Raw genomic sequence first — 16,163 nt, 5'->3', positions numbered from 1 at the left:
TACACTAGTGAAGTTTAAGAAACTACAAGACAGGTATATGGAGGAATTTAAGGTGGGGGGTTATATGGGAGGCAGGGTTTGAGGGTCAGCACAACATTGTGGGCCGAAGGGCCTGTACTGTTCTATGTTCTATATCTTTCTTTCAAAGCCATGCATATTTTAACTAACACAGAGTTGGGCAGACATTTATAATTCATGATGGTAGATGATTAGACTGGTTTGCGAACTGTGGCTTTCTTTGCACAATCATTCAGGGATTTTAGGATTTTTATAGCAAGGTCTCTTCATTCTTTGGTACTCTGTCATACCCTGAGGAGTACTAAGGAACATTCAGTCATAAATGTCTGCTCAAATCTGTCTGATTTCAAAATATGCATGTCTGTGGAAGACATAGCACGAAAAATGTTGTACGTCCTATGCTTAATTAGAACCCCCTCCCCACCCCTGCAGAAGTCGTAAACTCAGTCAGCTCCATTGTGAGCACTAACCCTTCCCCGCATCCAGGCCATCTTCACAGAGCGATGCCTCAGGAAGGCAGCACCCACCATTAAGGTCCCCCATCACCCAGGACAGGCCATCTTCTCATTGCTACCATCAGGGAGCAGGTACATGGGTCTGACGGTACAGGAACAGCTTCTTCCTCTCTGCCATCCGATTTCTGAATGGACTTTGAACCCATGAATACCACCTCACTACTTTTTGTGCTAACATATATTTATATATTTGCGTATGTATATGTTTGTGTGTGTGTGTATATATAATTTTTTAAAAGTTAAATGATAAAAATGATAACTTGTAACTATGTATTTTTTAACTGTAATTTGCAGTTTCTGTTATTACGGTTTGCAGTGTACTACAGCAGCATAACAAGCTTCAAGACCCTTCACCAGTGATATTATACCTGATTCTGATAATGTATTGCCACGAGATATCTCTGCATCCACTCTATCCGGGCCCTTCACCATTCTATAGGTTTCAATGAGGTCAGCCCTCATCCGGCTGAATTCCAGTGCATACAGGCCCAGAGCCATCAAACGCTCTTCATAAGACAAGCCATTCAAAGCTGGAATCATTTTCGTGAACCTCTTTTGAATCCTTTCCGGTTTCAGCACATCCTTTATAAGATGAGGTGCCTAAAACTCTTCACAATACTCCAAGTGAGGCCTCATCGGCGATTAATAAGTCCTTGCTTTTATATTCTTGTCCTCTTGAAATGAATGGTGATGTTGCATTTGTCTTCCTCACCACAGACTCAACCTGCAAATTAACCTTTAGGGAATCCTGCACAAGGACTCCCAAATCCCTTTGTGCCTCAGTTATTTTGCATTTTCTCTCCATTCAGAGAATAATGTACTCTTTTATTTCTTCTACCAAAGTGCATGACCATACACTTCCTGACATTGTATTCCATCTATTTCTTTGCCCATTCGCCTAATCTGTCCCAAATCCTCTCTACTTCCTCAAAACTATCTATCCCTCCACCTATCTTAATATAGTCCGTAAACTTTGCAACAAAGCCATCAATTCCATTATCCAAATCATTGACATATAACATAGAAAGGAATCGGTCCCAACACAGACCACTGTGGAACAACACTAGTCACTGGCAGCCAACCAGAAAAGTCTCCCTTTATTCCCGTTCTCTGCCTCCTACCAATCAGCCACTGCTTTATCCAGTATGATATGGAGAGCAAGCTGTTGCCCATGTAGCAGGCTGCCCCTCTCTACGCAGATGATGAATCCAAAGGAACCGTGGAGACTGGTGCAGTTTGACTAGTAACCTGCCTTTGCCCCTTCTGTCAGTAGAAACGGTTCCACTGGGCTTAGTAACTAAACCACACATGAAGGCCAGAAGCTATTTGAGACACACACCATTGGGAGCATTTAATAGGTAGTGGGAGCTTATGCCCACAACCACACCTGGCTCTAACAACATTAAGAACTCTAATCTTTATAAACTTATGAACCTTTGACAAGTCACCTCTCATCCCTCACTGCTCCAAAGAAAAAAGGCCCTAGCTCAGTCAGTCATTCCTGAAAAAAACATTTTCTCTAATCCAGGCAGCATCCTGGTAAATCTCCTCTGTTCTCTCTCCAGCTTTAACATCCTTCCTTTCATGAGGCGACCAGAACTGAACACACTATTCCTAAGTGTGGTGTCACCAGAGTTTCATGGAGCTGCAATATAACCTTGCAGCTCTTGAACTCATTCTCGTGACTAATGAGGGCCAGCACACCACCTGCCATCTTAAGTGCCCTGTCAGCCTGGAGTGATTTGTGGGCTTGGACCCCAAGATTCCTCCCCTTGCTGAGGATCCTGCCTTTAGGTTTGAACTTCCAAAGTGAATCACTTCACACTTTTCCGGATTGAACTCCATCTGCCACTTCTCAGCCCAGCTCTGAATCCTGTCTATGTCCCGCTGTAACCTGCGACAACCTTCTGCACTCTCCACAACACCTCCAACCTTCACGTCACCTGGGGAAGTCCTGGGGACGGTGTTGGTTGTATGAAGATAGATAAGCCTGGGGCTTTGTTAGGTTCAGATAAGTCTGGGGCCTTACCAAGAACACAATGGGAATCTAGAGAGGAAATTGCAGAAGCCCTGGTTGAGATTTCTTCATTGTCAATGGATTAGCAATGGATGAAATGCCAGGAGACTGGAGGGTGGAGCCTTTTCAGCCTTGCTTTAAAAAAAAATCTGGGAAATATAAATACAGTACAAAAGATTCTGCAGTTGCTGGAAGTCTTGAGCGACACATGCAAAACGCTGGAGGAACTCAACAGTTCAGGCAGCGACTATGGAAATGAATGAACAGTCAGTGTTTCAGGCCGAGACTCTTCTTCAGGACTGGAGAGGAAGGGGGCAGAAACCAGAATAAGAAGTTAGGGGGAGAAGAAGAATCAGGCAGGTGACAGGGCAGGTGGGTGAGTTGGGGAGGAATATAAACTGACAGGTGATGAGTGAGACCAGGTGAGGGGGAAGGTAGGTGGAGGAGGGGGATGATAAGTGGAAAAGGTAAAGGGCTGAAGGAAGAGTCTTAAATGAAGGAGGAGGTTTGAATTGGCTTGCTCCTTATTCTGAAGTGAAAAAAAAAAAGGGAAGTGATGGGCAGGCAAGGAGCAGAGAAAGGGGTGAGAGATTGAGGAAGGGTAAAGGAGGTAAAGGATAGCGGCAGGAATACTGAAAGAGGAAGTTGATGTTTAGGTCTTGAGATTGGAGGCAGTCCAGATGGGATATGAGGTGTAGCTCCTCAGCCTGAGAGTGGCCTCATTATGGCAGTAGAGGATGCCAATATCAGAATGGGAATGGAAGCAGAGTTGAAATGGGTGGCCACCGGGATGTCCGGTATTTTGTGGTGGACAAAAAGAAGGTGCTTGATAAAATGGTCGCCTGATCTGTGTTGCGTCTCACTGAGATAGAGGAAGCCTGAGAACTATAAACCAGCAAACCGAATATTTGTGGTAGGAGAAAGGGCAAAGAAGTAGCAGATGGAATTCAGTGTCGGGAGGTGTATGGTCATGCACTTTGGAAGAAGAAATAAAAGGGTAGACTTATTTTCTAAATGGAGAGAAAATTCAAAAATCCGAAGTGCAAGGGGACTTGGGAGTTGCTGTGCAGGATTCCCTAAAGGTTAATTTGCAGGTTGAGTCAGTGATGAGGAAGGTAAATGCAATATTGAGGCTTTATAAAGCACTGGTGAGGCCTCACTTGGAGTATTGTGAGGAGTTTTTGGGCCCCTTATCTTAGAAAGGATGTGTTGGCATTGGGCAGGGTTCATAGGAGGTTCACGAACATGATTCCAGGATTGAACAGCTTGTCATGAAGAGTATTTGATGGCTCTGGGCCTGTATTTACCGCAATTCAGAAGAATGAGTGGGGAATCTCATTGAAACCTATTGAATGTTCAAAGACCTTGACAGGGTGGGTGTAGAGAGGATGTTTTCTGTGGTGTCGGAGTCTTGGACCAGAGGGCACAGCCTCAGAATAGAGGGACGTCCATTTAGAACAGAGATGAGAAAGTTCTTCAGCCAGAGAGTGGTGATTGTGGAATTTGTTGCCAAAGGTGGCTGTAGAAGCCAAATCGTTGGGTATATTTAATGCAGAGGTTGATAGATTATTAATTATTTAGGTCATGAAGGGTTATAGGGAGAAGGAAGGAGATTGGGGCTGAGGGAAATGGATCAGTCATGACAAAATGGGCCAAATGGCCTAATGCTGCTCCTAAATCACATAGAGAGTTTCTGAGCACTAGGCCTCATGCATTCGGAAAGGCAAGTTGATGAGGGGTAAGTAGCACGACTTTGTGAGTGGGAGATCATGTCTCATGAATTTGAGGAAGTAATCAAGAAGATCGATGAATGTAGAGCATTAAACGTGGTCTCTGTGGTCTTCAGTAAGACCCTTGATAAAGGTTTCACATAGTAGGAAGGTCAATGAGTGTAGAACGTTCAATGCGGCCTCTGTGAAACTCAGTAAGAAGGAAGGTCGATGAGTATAAAGTATTAGACATGGTCTCTTTGGACTTCAGTAAAACCTGTGATAAAGGTGCCACAGGCCAAAAGCAGATGTAGCAAGTTGGCGAATTGGATCCATTGCTGAGGGTGATGGTGGTAGATTGTTTCTCGGACTGGAGCTTGGTGACTAGTGTTTCCTGTAGACCACAGTATTGTGTGATGTCTGTACCTACAACTGTGATGAGAATGTATGAGGCATGGTTAGTAAGTTAGCAGATTGTAATGTTGGCAGTGAAGGTGGTTTTCAGGAGTGAAGGCAGTGGGGGGGGTGGAATCTTGATCAGCTGGGTAAGCCAAGTAATGGTAATTAGAATTTAATATAGCTTTGTGCAGTATTACATTTCGGGCAAAAATGAGGGTTGGGCTTTCACTGTGAACAGTAGGGGAGCCTAGAGTGTTGCAAGATAGAGGGACCGATGTGTACAAGTTCCCTGAATTTGCTGTCATGGGTAAGCAGGGTGGTGAAGTACTGGCCTTCATCAGTCAGAGAACTGAGTATAGGAGATGGGATGTTACGTTGTGAGGTTGCACATGGAATATTCTGTTCAGTCTTCGTATTAGGAAATATCACGCTGGAAAGAATAGAGTTGAGATTTAAGAGGACATTGTTGGGCTTCAAGGGACTGAGTGCAGGAGGTGTGATCAAGTCAAGTTTAACGATATGCATATATATAATGTATATAAAAATTCGACAACGTTTCTTGGAACCAGAGTGTAAAGCACAGCAGTACGTATAATGCACAATGACTTATGAAGGTACAGACAAAATCTACAGATGAATCACACATAAATAACATACTAAAGTGCATAAATTAAATTCTATAAGGTATGGAACAGGTTAACTAGTGACACTTTGAATATGATGTGGCAGGGAGTTTAGAAGCCTAATGGCCTGAGGGAAGAAACTGTTTCCCACCCTGACTGTTCTTGGAGTCTGCTGCCGGATGGTAGAAAGTCAAAGAGGATGCTGGATGGATGAGTGGGATTCTTAATAATGCTGAGGGTCCTGCTTCTGATAAATGTCCCCGATTGATGGCAGGGAGACCCCTGTGATTCTCTCAACTGTTCTTGCGGTCCTCTGTGGGGACTTTTGGTCTGAAGCTCTGCTGCTCCCATATCAGATGGAGATGCAACTTGCTCTCCTGTAAAATTAATTTAAGACGGGTGGGGGGAGCCTTGCCTGCTTCAATCTCTTCGATGACAAAGATTGGGCACTTTGGGACATTTTCTCATTGGACCATAGGAGAATGAGGACTGATCTTGTAGAAATGTATACAATTCCGAGAAGCATTTCAACCTGGTGGCAAGAATATCAGTAAAAAAAATCCTGTCCCCCCCTTCCTCTATTCCCCACTCGGATCTCCTGACTCTCCTCACCTGCTTATTGCCTTTCCCTGAGTTCCCTCCTCCTACCCTTTCTTCCATTGTCTGCTCTCCTCTCCTATCAGATTCCTCCTTTTGCAGCCCTTGACCTTTCCCACCCACCTGGCTTCACCTATTACAGTGTTTCACAATCTTTTTTTTAGCCCAAAGCCCCCTAAAGCACCTTCATCCTTGCCAATGCCACCCCACCCCTCCCCCAAGCACTTTCATACTTGCCAATGCCCCTCTTAGGCACAATATACTTTCCAGTACCCCCATCATGTCTACCGTATGCTAACATGAAAAAAGATGATTGTGCCTTAAATTTTTATGTCTTTAAGCCTAGCTTGCACAGTACCTGTGTGCTGTACAGGAGCTTTGATATCAGTGTGATTCTTGAGCTTGATGGATTTTAGCAAGAGTTGAAATATCTGGTTCAAGTTGTGACAACAAAAGCCTTAAGTCCTCATGTGTAACAGTGTCCAAGCGATTTCTGTTTTTCATGAGTATGTGGTTCACTGTACTGAAGCCTCTTTCAATGAGGTAGGAGGATGGAAATCCAATGAAGAGCAGTTTGGCTCTTCCTCAAAGACCAGGAAACTTCATATGACAGTGTAGCCACATACCACAAAAGCTGATTTTTTTTTTTTTTTTTGAAAAGCTTTTTTGCTTCTTCATCGTTCTGAATTTCGATAATTCCTTCTTGCAAGCACTCTTTGTGTTCTTCCACCTTGCAAAGAATTGGGTGAATTATTTAGCCTGGAATTTCCAGATCGTTCAAATGCTTGAATCAATTCAGAAAATCCTTCTTCAGTGACTGCAGGTGTAAGTAGTACTCTTGCAAATCACTGTCTGTGAAAGAGAGTGTCTTACTTTCCATGCAGGAAAAGTGAGAACATTCTTTTCCCAATGTTTTGCTTATATATTTCCAATTTTCCAATAAAAGTGGACAAGGCATTTTTTTGTGGATTAAATTTGAAACTCTCACCTGCAGTTTCATATTTAGACTGTTCATTTTGTCATACAGATTGGTTAGGTATGCCACATCTCCATGCAGAAATTTAATCTTGTTCCCCAAACGCTTGTCAACTTCGAGCAAAAATTCAACCACTGTGTTAAAAAGATCAAGGAAACATTTTAAGCAGCAGCCTTTTGACAGCCAACACACTTCAGTGTGAAGAAGCAAGCGTTCAAACTCTTCAATGTTATCTTGGCATAACTGGTGAAATATTCTGCTATTTAATGGATGAGCTTTAATTTTGTTGACAGCAGATATTACAAGTCATGTTTGAAAAAAGTCCCTGGCTGAGGTTTTTGGCTGCGAGGTGTTGATGATGAATTGCAAACAGACTTGGAATTTCTTTTTTCATAAATACTGCTAAACCAGAGTGGTGACCTGTCACATACAGTGGTAGGCAAAAGTTTGGGCACCCCTAGTCAAAATTTCTCTTACTGTGAATAGTTAAGTGAGTAGAAGATGAACTGATCTCCGAAGGTCATAAAGTTAAAGATGAAACATTCTTTTCAACATTTTAAGCAAGATTAGTGTATTATTTTTGTTTTGTACAATTTTAGAACCAGCTGGTGGTGTAGTGGCGGCATAAGCGCTGGACTTTGGGACGAGAGGTCCCGAGTTCGAATCCGGCTGGCTCCCTTCCATGCTCTCTATCTGTGCTGGGTTAAAGGCTGGTGATCTCTTTTTTTTAAAAAAAAAACAACTCACCTGGCAGAAGGCAATGGCAAACTACTGCCGTAACTTGCCACGTATCTGCCAACTGGAAATTTCAGGTCAATTTTGGAGTGAGAAAAGGAAAGGAGCACCATGCAAAAGTTTGGACACCTCAACTTTTGAGCTTTCAGATAACTTTTACCAAGGTCTCAGACCTTAATTAGCTTGTTAGGGCTATAGGCTGATTTATACTTCTGCGTAAACTTGACGCCGTTGGTACGGTGTCGCCGCAAACCCTATGCAGTGCCCTACACGGATCCCTATGCCGTAGCCTGATGCGCACCTCTCCCAAAATGGAACTACGCGTCGCGGCAACGCAGACCACAACAACTGTGATTGGTCCGCTTGGTAGCATCGCATTTCCTGCTACGCTGCAATAGCTTCCTGTTGGGCGACTGAAGGGCAGGGAAGGAACTCTGGCTGCAATGCTTTCCATAAAGCTTTACAGACCTCCGAAATTATGGAGGACGCATTTCGCTTTTAGGAAAAAAGACGCTCGCTTTAAATTTGTTTACCCCGAGAAAGACTACCATGACCATGAAGCCTTGCACAGGCAGGTGTGTGCGCATGCGCGACGTGCCTGAGTTACAGAGTGATGCAGACACACCGACGCACAAGTATAAATGCTCTCAACACGCGTAGGCCACTTGCGTAGGTTACGGCATCCATTTGACGCCCAAGTATAAGTCAGCCTTAAGTCTTGTTAGGAAAGGCCAGGTTATGCAAATTTCAAAGCTTTATAAATACCCTGACTCCTCAAACCTTGTCCCAACGATTAGCAGCCATGGGCTCCTCTAAGCAGCTGCCTAGTACTCTGAAAATTAAAATAAATGATGCCCACAAAGCAGGAGAAGGCTGTAAGAAGATAGCAAAGCATTTTCAGGTAGCCGTTTCCTCAGTTCGTAATGTAATTAAGAAATGGCAGTTAACAGGAACGGTGGAGGTCAAGTTGAGGTCTGGAAGACCAAGAAAACTTTCCCAGAGAACTGCTCGTAGAATTGCTAGAAAGGCAAATCAACACCCCTGTTTGACTGCAAAAGACCTTCAGGAAGATTTAGCAGACTCTGGAGTGGTGGTGCACTGTTCTACTGTGCAGCGACACCTGCACAAATATGACCTTCATGGAACAGTCACCAGAAGAAAACCTTTCCTGTGTCCTCACCACAAAATTCAGCATCAGAAGTTTGCAAAGGAACATCTAAACAAGCCTGATGCATTTTGGAAACAAGTCCTGTGGACTGATAAAGTCAAAATAGAACTTTTTGGCCACAATGAGCAAAGGTATGTTTGGAGAAAAAAGGGTACAGGGTTTCATGAAAAGAACACCTCTCCAACTGTTAAGCACAGGGGTGGATCGATCATGCTTTGAGCTTGTGTTGCAGCCAGTGGCACGGGGAACATTTCACTGGTAGAGGGAAGAAAGAATTCAATTAAATACCAGCAAATTCTGGAAGCAAACATCACACCGTTTGTTTTAAAAAAAAAAAAAAAAGCCGGAGATGAAGAGGATGGCTTCTACAACAGGATAATGATCCTAAACACACCTCAAAATCCACGATGAACTTCCTCAAGAGGCGCAAGCTGAAGGTTTTGCCATGGCCCTCACAGTCCCCTGATCTAAACATCATCGAAAATCTCTGGATAGACATCAAAAGAGCAGTGCATGCAAGACGGCCCAAGAATCTCACAGAACTTAGAAGCCTTTTGCAAGGAAGAAAGGGCGAAAATCCCCCTAACAAGAATTGGAAGACACTTAACTGGCTATAGAAAGCGTTTACAAACTGTGATACTTGCCAAAGGGAGTGTTACTAAGTACTGACCATGCAGGGTGCCCAAACTTTTGCTTCGGGCCCTTTTCCTTTTTTGTTATTTTAAAAGGTGGAAATAAAAAGTAATCTTGCTTCAAATATTAAAGAAATGTGTCATCTTTAACTTTATGCCTTTTGGAAATCAGGTCATCTTTTACTTAACTATTCACAGTAACAGAAATTTTGACCAGGGGTGCCCAAACTTTTGCATCCCACTGTATGGTGCTGCATCTATTGTACAAGAAATAATGTTCCTAATCAGAATGCTTTTATCCTCAACATACATTTTGAGCTTGTTGATTGATATTCCATTGTTATTTGTTTTAACTTTTTACAAAAGAGAATCTCTTCATAAACTTTTCCATTTTTGATAAACCATACATATGCCATTAGGAAAGCATCGTTGTCTCGCACAGTTGACTCATCCAGTAATATCCCAAATTCTGATTTTTGTTATCTCTGCACAGTTGAAACTCAGTGTCTTCACTCATTTCATCAATATGAGCTGCAGGGTTATTTCTCAGGAACTGATTTAAAAATACTGGTATCCATTTTGAGAACACTGGTGAGCACTTCTGATACAGCAGGCATTATTAATCTTTCACCAATTGTATAAGATTTTCCACACTTTGCTATCATTTTGGAAATGTTATAAGAAGCAATGAGACCACGATCAAGGTCACTTCTACCTTTCTTGGCAAATAACTCAAGTGTGCAATGCTTTTCAAATGCTTCTTTCATCTTCTGGAAGTGAGTAATACCATAAGTGACCTTTCAGGGTGCCTTGTATGGCAGTGTTCCTGCAATTTTGATGCTCTCATTGCTTCATTAGACAGTATGGCATTACAAATTAGACACATGGGTGTCACTGATCTGATGGGAAAGGAATAAAGCCACACTCCAGGTTCGTAACACTGTATTGACGCACTTTCTGTAGTTTCTGTTTCTTAGCAGGGTTAGAATTCAAGTCTTCACTGAATTCGGACTCAGAGATTGGGGCATATATATTTATCCATCATTAACGGGGCTAAATTTAAATTAAAAAGATAACACAACCTGGGAATGCCTTTCGGGTGTGGCGACGGCAGTGGGTTGACACGGCCAGTCAGGTCTCGTGCCTCGAGTTAGTGTGCCACTTACCACACCCCTTCAAGAATCTTGAATGCCCCTCCCCCCTGACAATTTCTGTATCCCCTAACCCCTCCTAGGACATGCAACTGCCCTCTTGGGGGCAGTGCCACTCCATTGGGAATCACAACCTATCACCTAGCTAGCCTCTACTCCACCCACCTTTATTAAAATTCTGGTATCTTCCCCCTTCCTTTCCCGTTCTGAGAGGGGGTTTCGGCCTGATACGTTGATTGTTCATTCATTTCCCTGGACAATGCCTGACCTGAGTTCCTCCAGTATTTTCATGTGTTGCTTTGGATTTCTAGTAACTGCAGACTTTCTCGTGTTTGTGATTTCTCACTGCTCTAATTTGCCACCCAACATTCTCCTTGGCAATCCTCTGCTTACTTCAAAAATGTGTTCTTTTATTCATTACAGATTGTTTTATTTTCCAGGTTGAGCTTTTCTGTTTCTCTCTTGCTGTCCGGGTGATTCATGAAATTGGATTTCCACGCTGATCATCTTCAATTCTGTCGCAGACTTTGTTAGCTTCTCTGACACAGTTCTTTTGATCGCTTTGGTTCCCCTTTTGTTCTCTCTGTCTTTTGATTAGTATCCATGACGTTTACTCTGTGTTGAACTGGGGCTGTGGCCTGCACCGGTTTCAGTGATGCCCGGCTTTGTGTCTGTGTGGTCCTGTGATGTTTGCTTGGCTCTGCATTGAACTGGGGCTGTGGCCTGCTCTGGTTTCAGTGATGCCCGGCTTTGTGTCTGTGTGGTCCTGTGATGTTTGCTTGGCTCTGCATTGAACTGGGGCTGTGGCCTGCTCTGGTTTCAGTGATGCCCGGCTTCGTGTCTGTGTGGTCCTGTGATGTTTGCTTGGCTCTGCATTGAACTGGGGCTGTGGCCTGCTCTGGTTTCAGTGATGCCCGGCTTCGTGTCTGTGTGGTCTCGTGACAGTTGCTGGGCTCTGTGTTGAACTGGGGCTGTGGCCTGCTCTGGTTTCAGTGATGCCCGGCTTCGTGTCTGTGTGGTCCTGTGATGTTTGCTTGGCTCTGCATTGAACTGGGGCTGTGGCCTGCTCTGGTTTCAGTGATGGCTGGCTTCATGTCTTCCATAAAACTCAAGTTCTGAATGGTGTTTGCTTATATTGTTTGCACAATTTGTGTTTTATTTCTCTCTCTGTGCTTTGAGTGTTTGACAGTTTTTTTTTCTTGGGTTCTTTTGGGGTTTCTTTGTTTTGTGGCCATCTGTAAGGAGATGAATTTCAAAGTTGTATGTAGTATACTTTGATAATATGGCAATAGTTCAAATTTCTAACTTTTTTTGTTTTGAAGTCTAGATCTTGGTAGATAGAAAATACTTATTGTGTTGTTGCTGTTTGCTTCTAGCATAACACCACAGTTCGAACGTTGAAATGGCTCAATTTAATCTCAGGGAATGTATACCCTATGCAACCTAATATTCTTACTTTTCACAAAGACGTCCACAAAGGATGAAAGTTAGTAACATCAGAACCCCACAGGCCCCCCTCCCCCCTCCCCCCTCCCCCCCACGCACAAGCAGCTGCAGAAATGTCAACCCTCCATCTCTCCCTCTCCCCTCCATCTCTCCCTCTCCCCTCCATCTCTCCCTCTCCCCTCCATCTCTCCCTCTCCCCTCCACCTCTCCCTCTCCCCTCCGCCTCTCCCTCTTCCCTCCACCTCTCCCTCTCCCCTCCACCTCTCCCTCTCCCCTCCACCTCTCCCTCTCCCCTCCGCCTCTCCCTCTCCCCTCCACCTCTCCCTCTCCCCTCCATCTCTCCCTCTCCCCTCCATCTCTCCCTCTCCCCTCCACCTCTCCCTCTCCCCTCCGCCTCTCCCTCTTCCCTCCACCTCTCCCTCTCCCCTCCACCTCTCCCTCTCCCCTCCACCTCTCCCTCTCCCCTCCGCCTCTCCCTCTCCCCTCCGCCTCTCCCTCTCCCCTCCGCCTCTCCCTCTCCCCTCCACCTCTCCCTCTCCCCTCCACCTCTCCCTCTCCCCTCCGCCTCTCCCTCTCCCCTCCGCCTCTCCCTCTCCCCTCCGCCTCTCCCTCTCCCCTCCGCCTCTCCCTCTTCCCTCCACCTCTCCCTCTCCCCTCCACCTCTCCCTCTCCCCTCCGCCTCTCCCTCTCCCCTCCACCTCTCCCTCTCCCCTCCATCTCTCCCTCTCCCCTCCACCTCTCCCTCTCCCCTCCATCTCTCCCTCTCCCCTCCACCTCTCCCTCTCCCCTCCACCTCTCCCTCTCCCCTCCACCTCTCCCTCTCCCCTCCACCTCTCCCTCTCCCCTCCACCTCTCCCTCTCCCCTCCGCCTCTCCCTCTCCCCTCCACCTCTCCCTCTCCCCTCCGCCTCTCCCTCTCCCCTCCGCCTCTCCCTCTCCCCTCCACCTCTCCCTCTCCCCTCCGCCTCTCCCTCTCCCCTCCGCCTCTCCCTCTTCCCTCCGCCTCTCCCTCTCCCCTCCACCTCTCCCTCTCCCCTCCACCTCTCCCTCTCCCCTCCACCTCTCCCTCTCCCCTCCACCTCTCCCTCTTCCCTCCACCTCTCCCTCTTCCCTCCACCTCTCCCTCTTCCCTCCACCTCTCCCTCTTCCCTCCACCTCTCCCTCTTCCCTCCACCTCTCCCTCTTCCCTCCCCTCCACTTGCACCAGAAAAAGCCCCCCAGAGACCTTGATCTAGAGGCCGTCAAAAACGATCATCCATAACCCAGCACTCGGTATCCCAGATGGGCTCTCTCTCCATTGAGGGGAGAGAGAGAGAGATCCCTCTTACAAGAACAAGGAGAGGGAGACCAGCAGCTTGCAAGAACGAAGACACAGAGAAAATGTGTTTGTCTCCCACGATGCTTCAATCAGCGAGGAACCTAGTTGTCTACGGGGCTGCTCCCCGAAGGCGCACCTTTTACAGACTGTGAAAACCTACCGCTTGCATAGAACGGCAGATTGAGCTGTAGCTGTAGAATCACAGCCACCCTGAAAGGGAAAGAAAGGCACGAGAAAGGAGGAATAAACTGTTTTGTGGACCATCTGCAAGAAGTCGCCTGAGTCTACAAAACTGTCTGGCGCCGTCTTTACTAGCTCTTTCCCCCTCCCACATCAGACAGAGTTAATTTCACTGCCTGCAAGTTTCAGAGCAGCAAGTCAAGCAGCATCTGTGGGTGGGCGAAAGGAATTGTTGATGTATTGGGTTGAAACCCTACCTCTGAACCAGAGACATTGGAAATTCCTTCTCTCCCTTCCCTTCTCCCTCCGACAGGTGTTGCTTGAGTTCCTCCAGCAGGTTTAAACATGGCCCCATTTACACTTTGGACTGTTTTGCCTGGACTGAGCAGTGTGGGTTTGTTCTCTCTACCTTACACCACTTCAGCAATCTCTGCAACACTTCTTTAACACCAAGATCGCAAGCACTTTGCAATAGGCTTATTAGATAAAAGTCTCTATTTCGTTTAGCCGTCTCTTACAATATGTTCTCTTGATAATGCCACAGGAAAGGAGACAGAATTTAAATGCCTAGTGGAATATATCTCACCCCTGTAATTGGGATAGAAACAGTGCATTTGCCCTTTTCAAAGAGTCTGACTCAGAGGAGATAGTGCTTATTGATAGTGCTTAGATTCTTGCCTATCCTAACTTGTATTTTTATGTAACTTGTTGCTTCAAAGTGTTTAAAAATAATTATGTATGGAATTTGCTGACTGAAGCACAAATCTGCTCTGATTTTATTGGCTTTTCTCCCTCAACAGCACCGGATTCTCCAGCGAATGAGATCATTGGGCATGTTGCCAGTACTTCCTGCCTTTGCTGGGTTCGTTCCTGCTTCCTTCACCAGGTAGATAGCAATTTGTTCTTTTGAAAATGTCACTCGTAATATTGATTTTGGAAGCTCTACATTACAACGTTTCTACAGAAGGAATCGGTAAATAGCTGAGAGCATTGGGATTCATTCATATAAATACTTTAAAATTTGTGAAAGCACTGTTTTAAATAGTTGTGGATAGTTCAGAAACAGGGGCCATGGTTAGTACAGGGGGGAATGATGGGAAGGTACAGGAAGATGTTTTTCCTGAAAGTGGTGTCATAGGTACTGTATATTCCCTGAGAGTGAACAGATGGAGGCCGGTCAGGCCAGGGAAGAATACAGGATTGAGTAGTGGAGTTGTTGCAGGAAATTGTTGAGGCCACATTTGAAGTACTGTGTACAGTTTTGGACACCCTGTACTGGAAAAGATGTTGTTAAACTCTAATGTGTGCAGAAAATAATCAACAGGACATTGCCTGGATTCGGGGAATCTGAGTCACAAGGCGAGGTTGTGCAGATTAGGAGCTTATTCTCTGGAATGTAGGCAATTAAGAGAGGGCCTGATGAATGTATTCAAGGTGATGGGCACAGACCGGGTGAAAGCACGTCGCCTTCTTCCTGGTCGGTGGGGGAGACTGCTTAAAAACAGGAAGGGTGTAGATTTAAGACCAGCGACGAGAGACTTGAAAGAAACATCGGGGCAGCCTCTTCATTCAAATGGTGCTGGTGTTTATTTTGAGTAAGCTGCCTGAACTGATGGCTGAGCGGTGAAGATCGAGAGGGCGGTGAACAGTGGTGAGTTTACATCAACTCACCTGCATACATCAACTCACCTGCATACAGCTCCGAGGGGGGGGGATTCATCATATAATTCCTGTTTAGGACACCTACAGCTGAAATCTGCAGTCACAGCCATGTACGAAACATCATTTTTAAGATTAGTAACGTTTAAAAATAGTCTCTTTATGGATAGAGGAGGTTTAATGTTGAAAAGCATGGACAGAGTGGATGTGGCAAAGTTGTTTCCCATGATGGGGGAGTCTAGTACGAGAGGGCATGACTTAAGGATTGAAGGGCGCCCATTCAGAACAGAAATGCGAAGAAATTTTTTTAGTCAGAGGGTGGTGAAACTATGGAATTTGTTGCCATGGGCAGCAGTGGAGACCAAGTCATTGGGTGTATTTAAGGCAGAGATTGATAGGTATCTGAGTAGCCAGGGCATCAAAGGTTATGGTGAGAAGGCAGGGGAGTGGGACTAAATGGGAGAATGGATCAGCTCATGATAAAATGGCGGAGCAGACTCGATGGGCCGAATGGCCGACTTCTGCTCTTTTGTCTTGTGGTCTTATGGTCTAATGGTTTAGAGGGCTATGGGTCAGAAGGCAGAGGTGGTGGGGGGGGGGGGTCAGGGACTAGCTTGCTGGGAAACGCAGTCAGCACCGACAATTTGGACTGAACTGCTCGTGTCCCTGCTCTGTGACTCTTTCTACCTCTTGTGACCCTGATGTCTACCTGAACTGCACGTTCATCTGTTGTTTTCTGCATTCTGTTATTTTAGTTTGTTCTATCTAACGATCTGATCTGTATGCACAGTATACAAGATGAGCATTTCACTGCTACCTCAGTACGTGTGACGGTAAAAAACCCATTCCTTACTTGCTGCCTGTTACGCTGCTGGTGTTTAGGGTGGCGATGAAGGGCCTCCATCTCCAGTGGTGTTCAGGGCTTCCTTCATCGTGTCAGTAGCTTCTTCACTGCTGTCAGTTGAACAATTCCCGGGTGGAGACTCAGGAACACTGTCACACTCAGGTGTAGAAGGATTCT

At 45.5% G+C, this 16,163-nt stretch overlaps 1 protein-coding gene across 1 annotated transcript in view; it reads left to right on the top strand.

The window, feature by feature from the left end:
- Positions 1-16,163, top strand: part of naglu (N-acetylglucosaminidase, alpha) — a 56,747-nt gene that overhangs the window by 25,101 nt on the left and 15,483 nt on the right. Inside the window, exon 4 of the mRNA XM_072249258.1 lies at positions 14,284-14,369. Within this exon, the coding sequence (XP_072105359.1) occupies positions 14,284-14,369 (86 nt within the window). The remainder of the gene's footprint in view (positions 1-14,283; positions 14,370-16,163) is intronic.

This window comes from Mobula birostris, chromosome X (genome assembly GCF_030028105.1).
Source record: "Mobula birostris isolate sMobBir1 chromosome X, sMobBir1.hap1, whole genome shotgun sequence".
NCBI classification, from domain to species: domain Eukaryota; kingdom Metazoa; phylum Chordata; class Chondrichthyes; order Myliobatiformes; family Myliobatidae; genus Mobula; species Mobula birostris.
The sequence above is the reverse complement of the archived record's forward strand: the minus strand, read 5'-3'. Positions and strand labels throughout refer to the sequence as shown.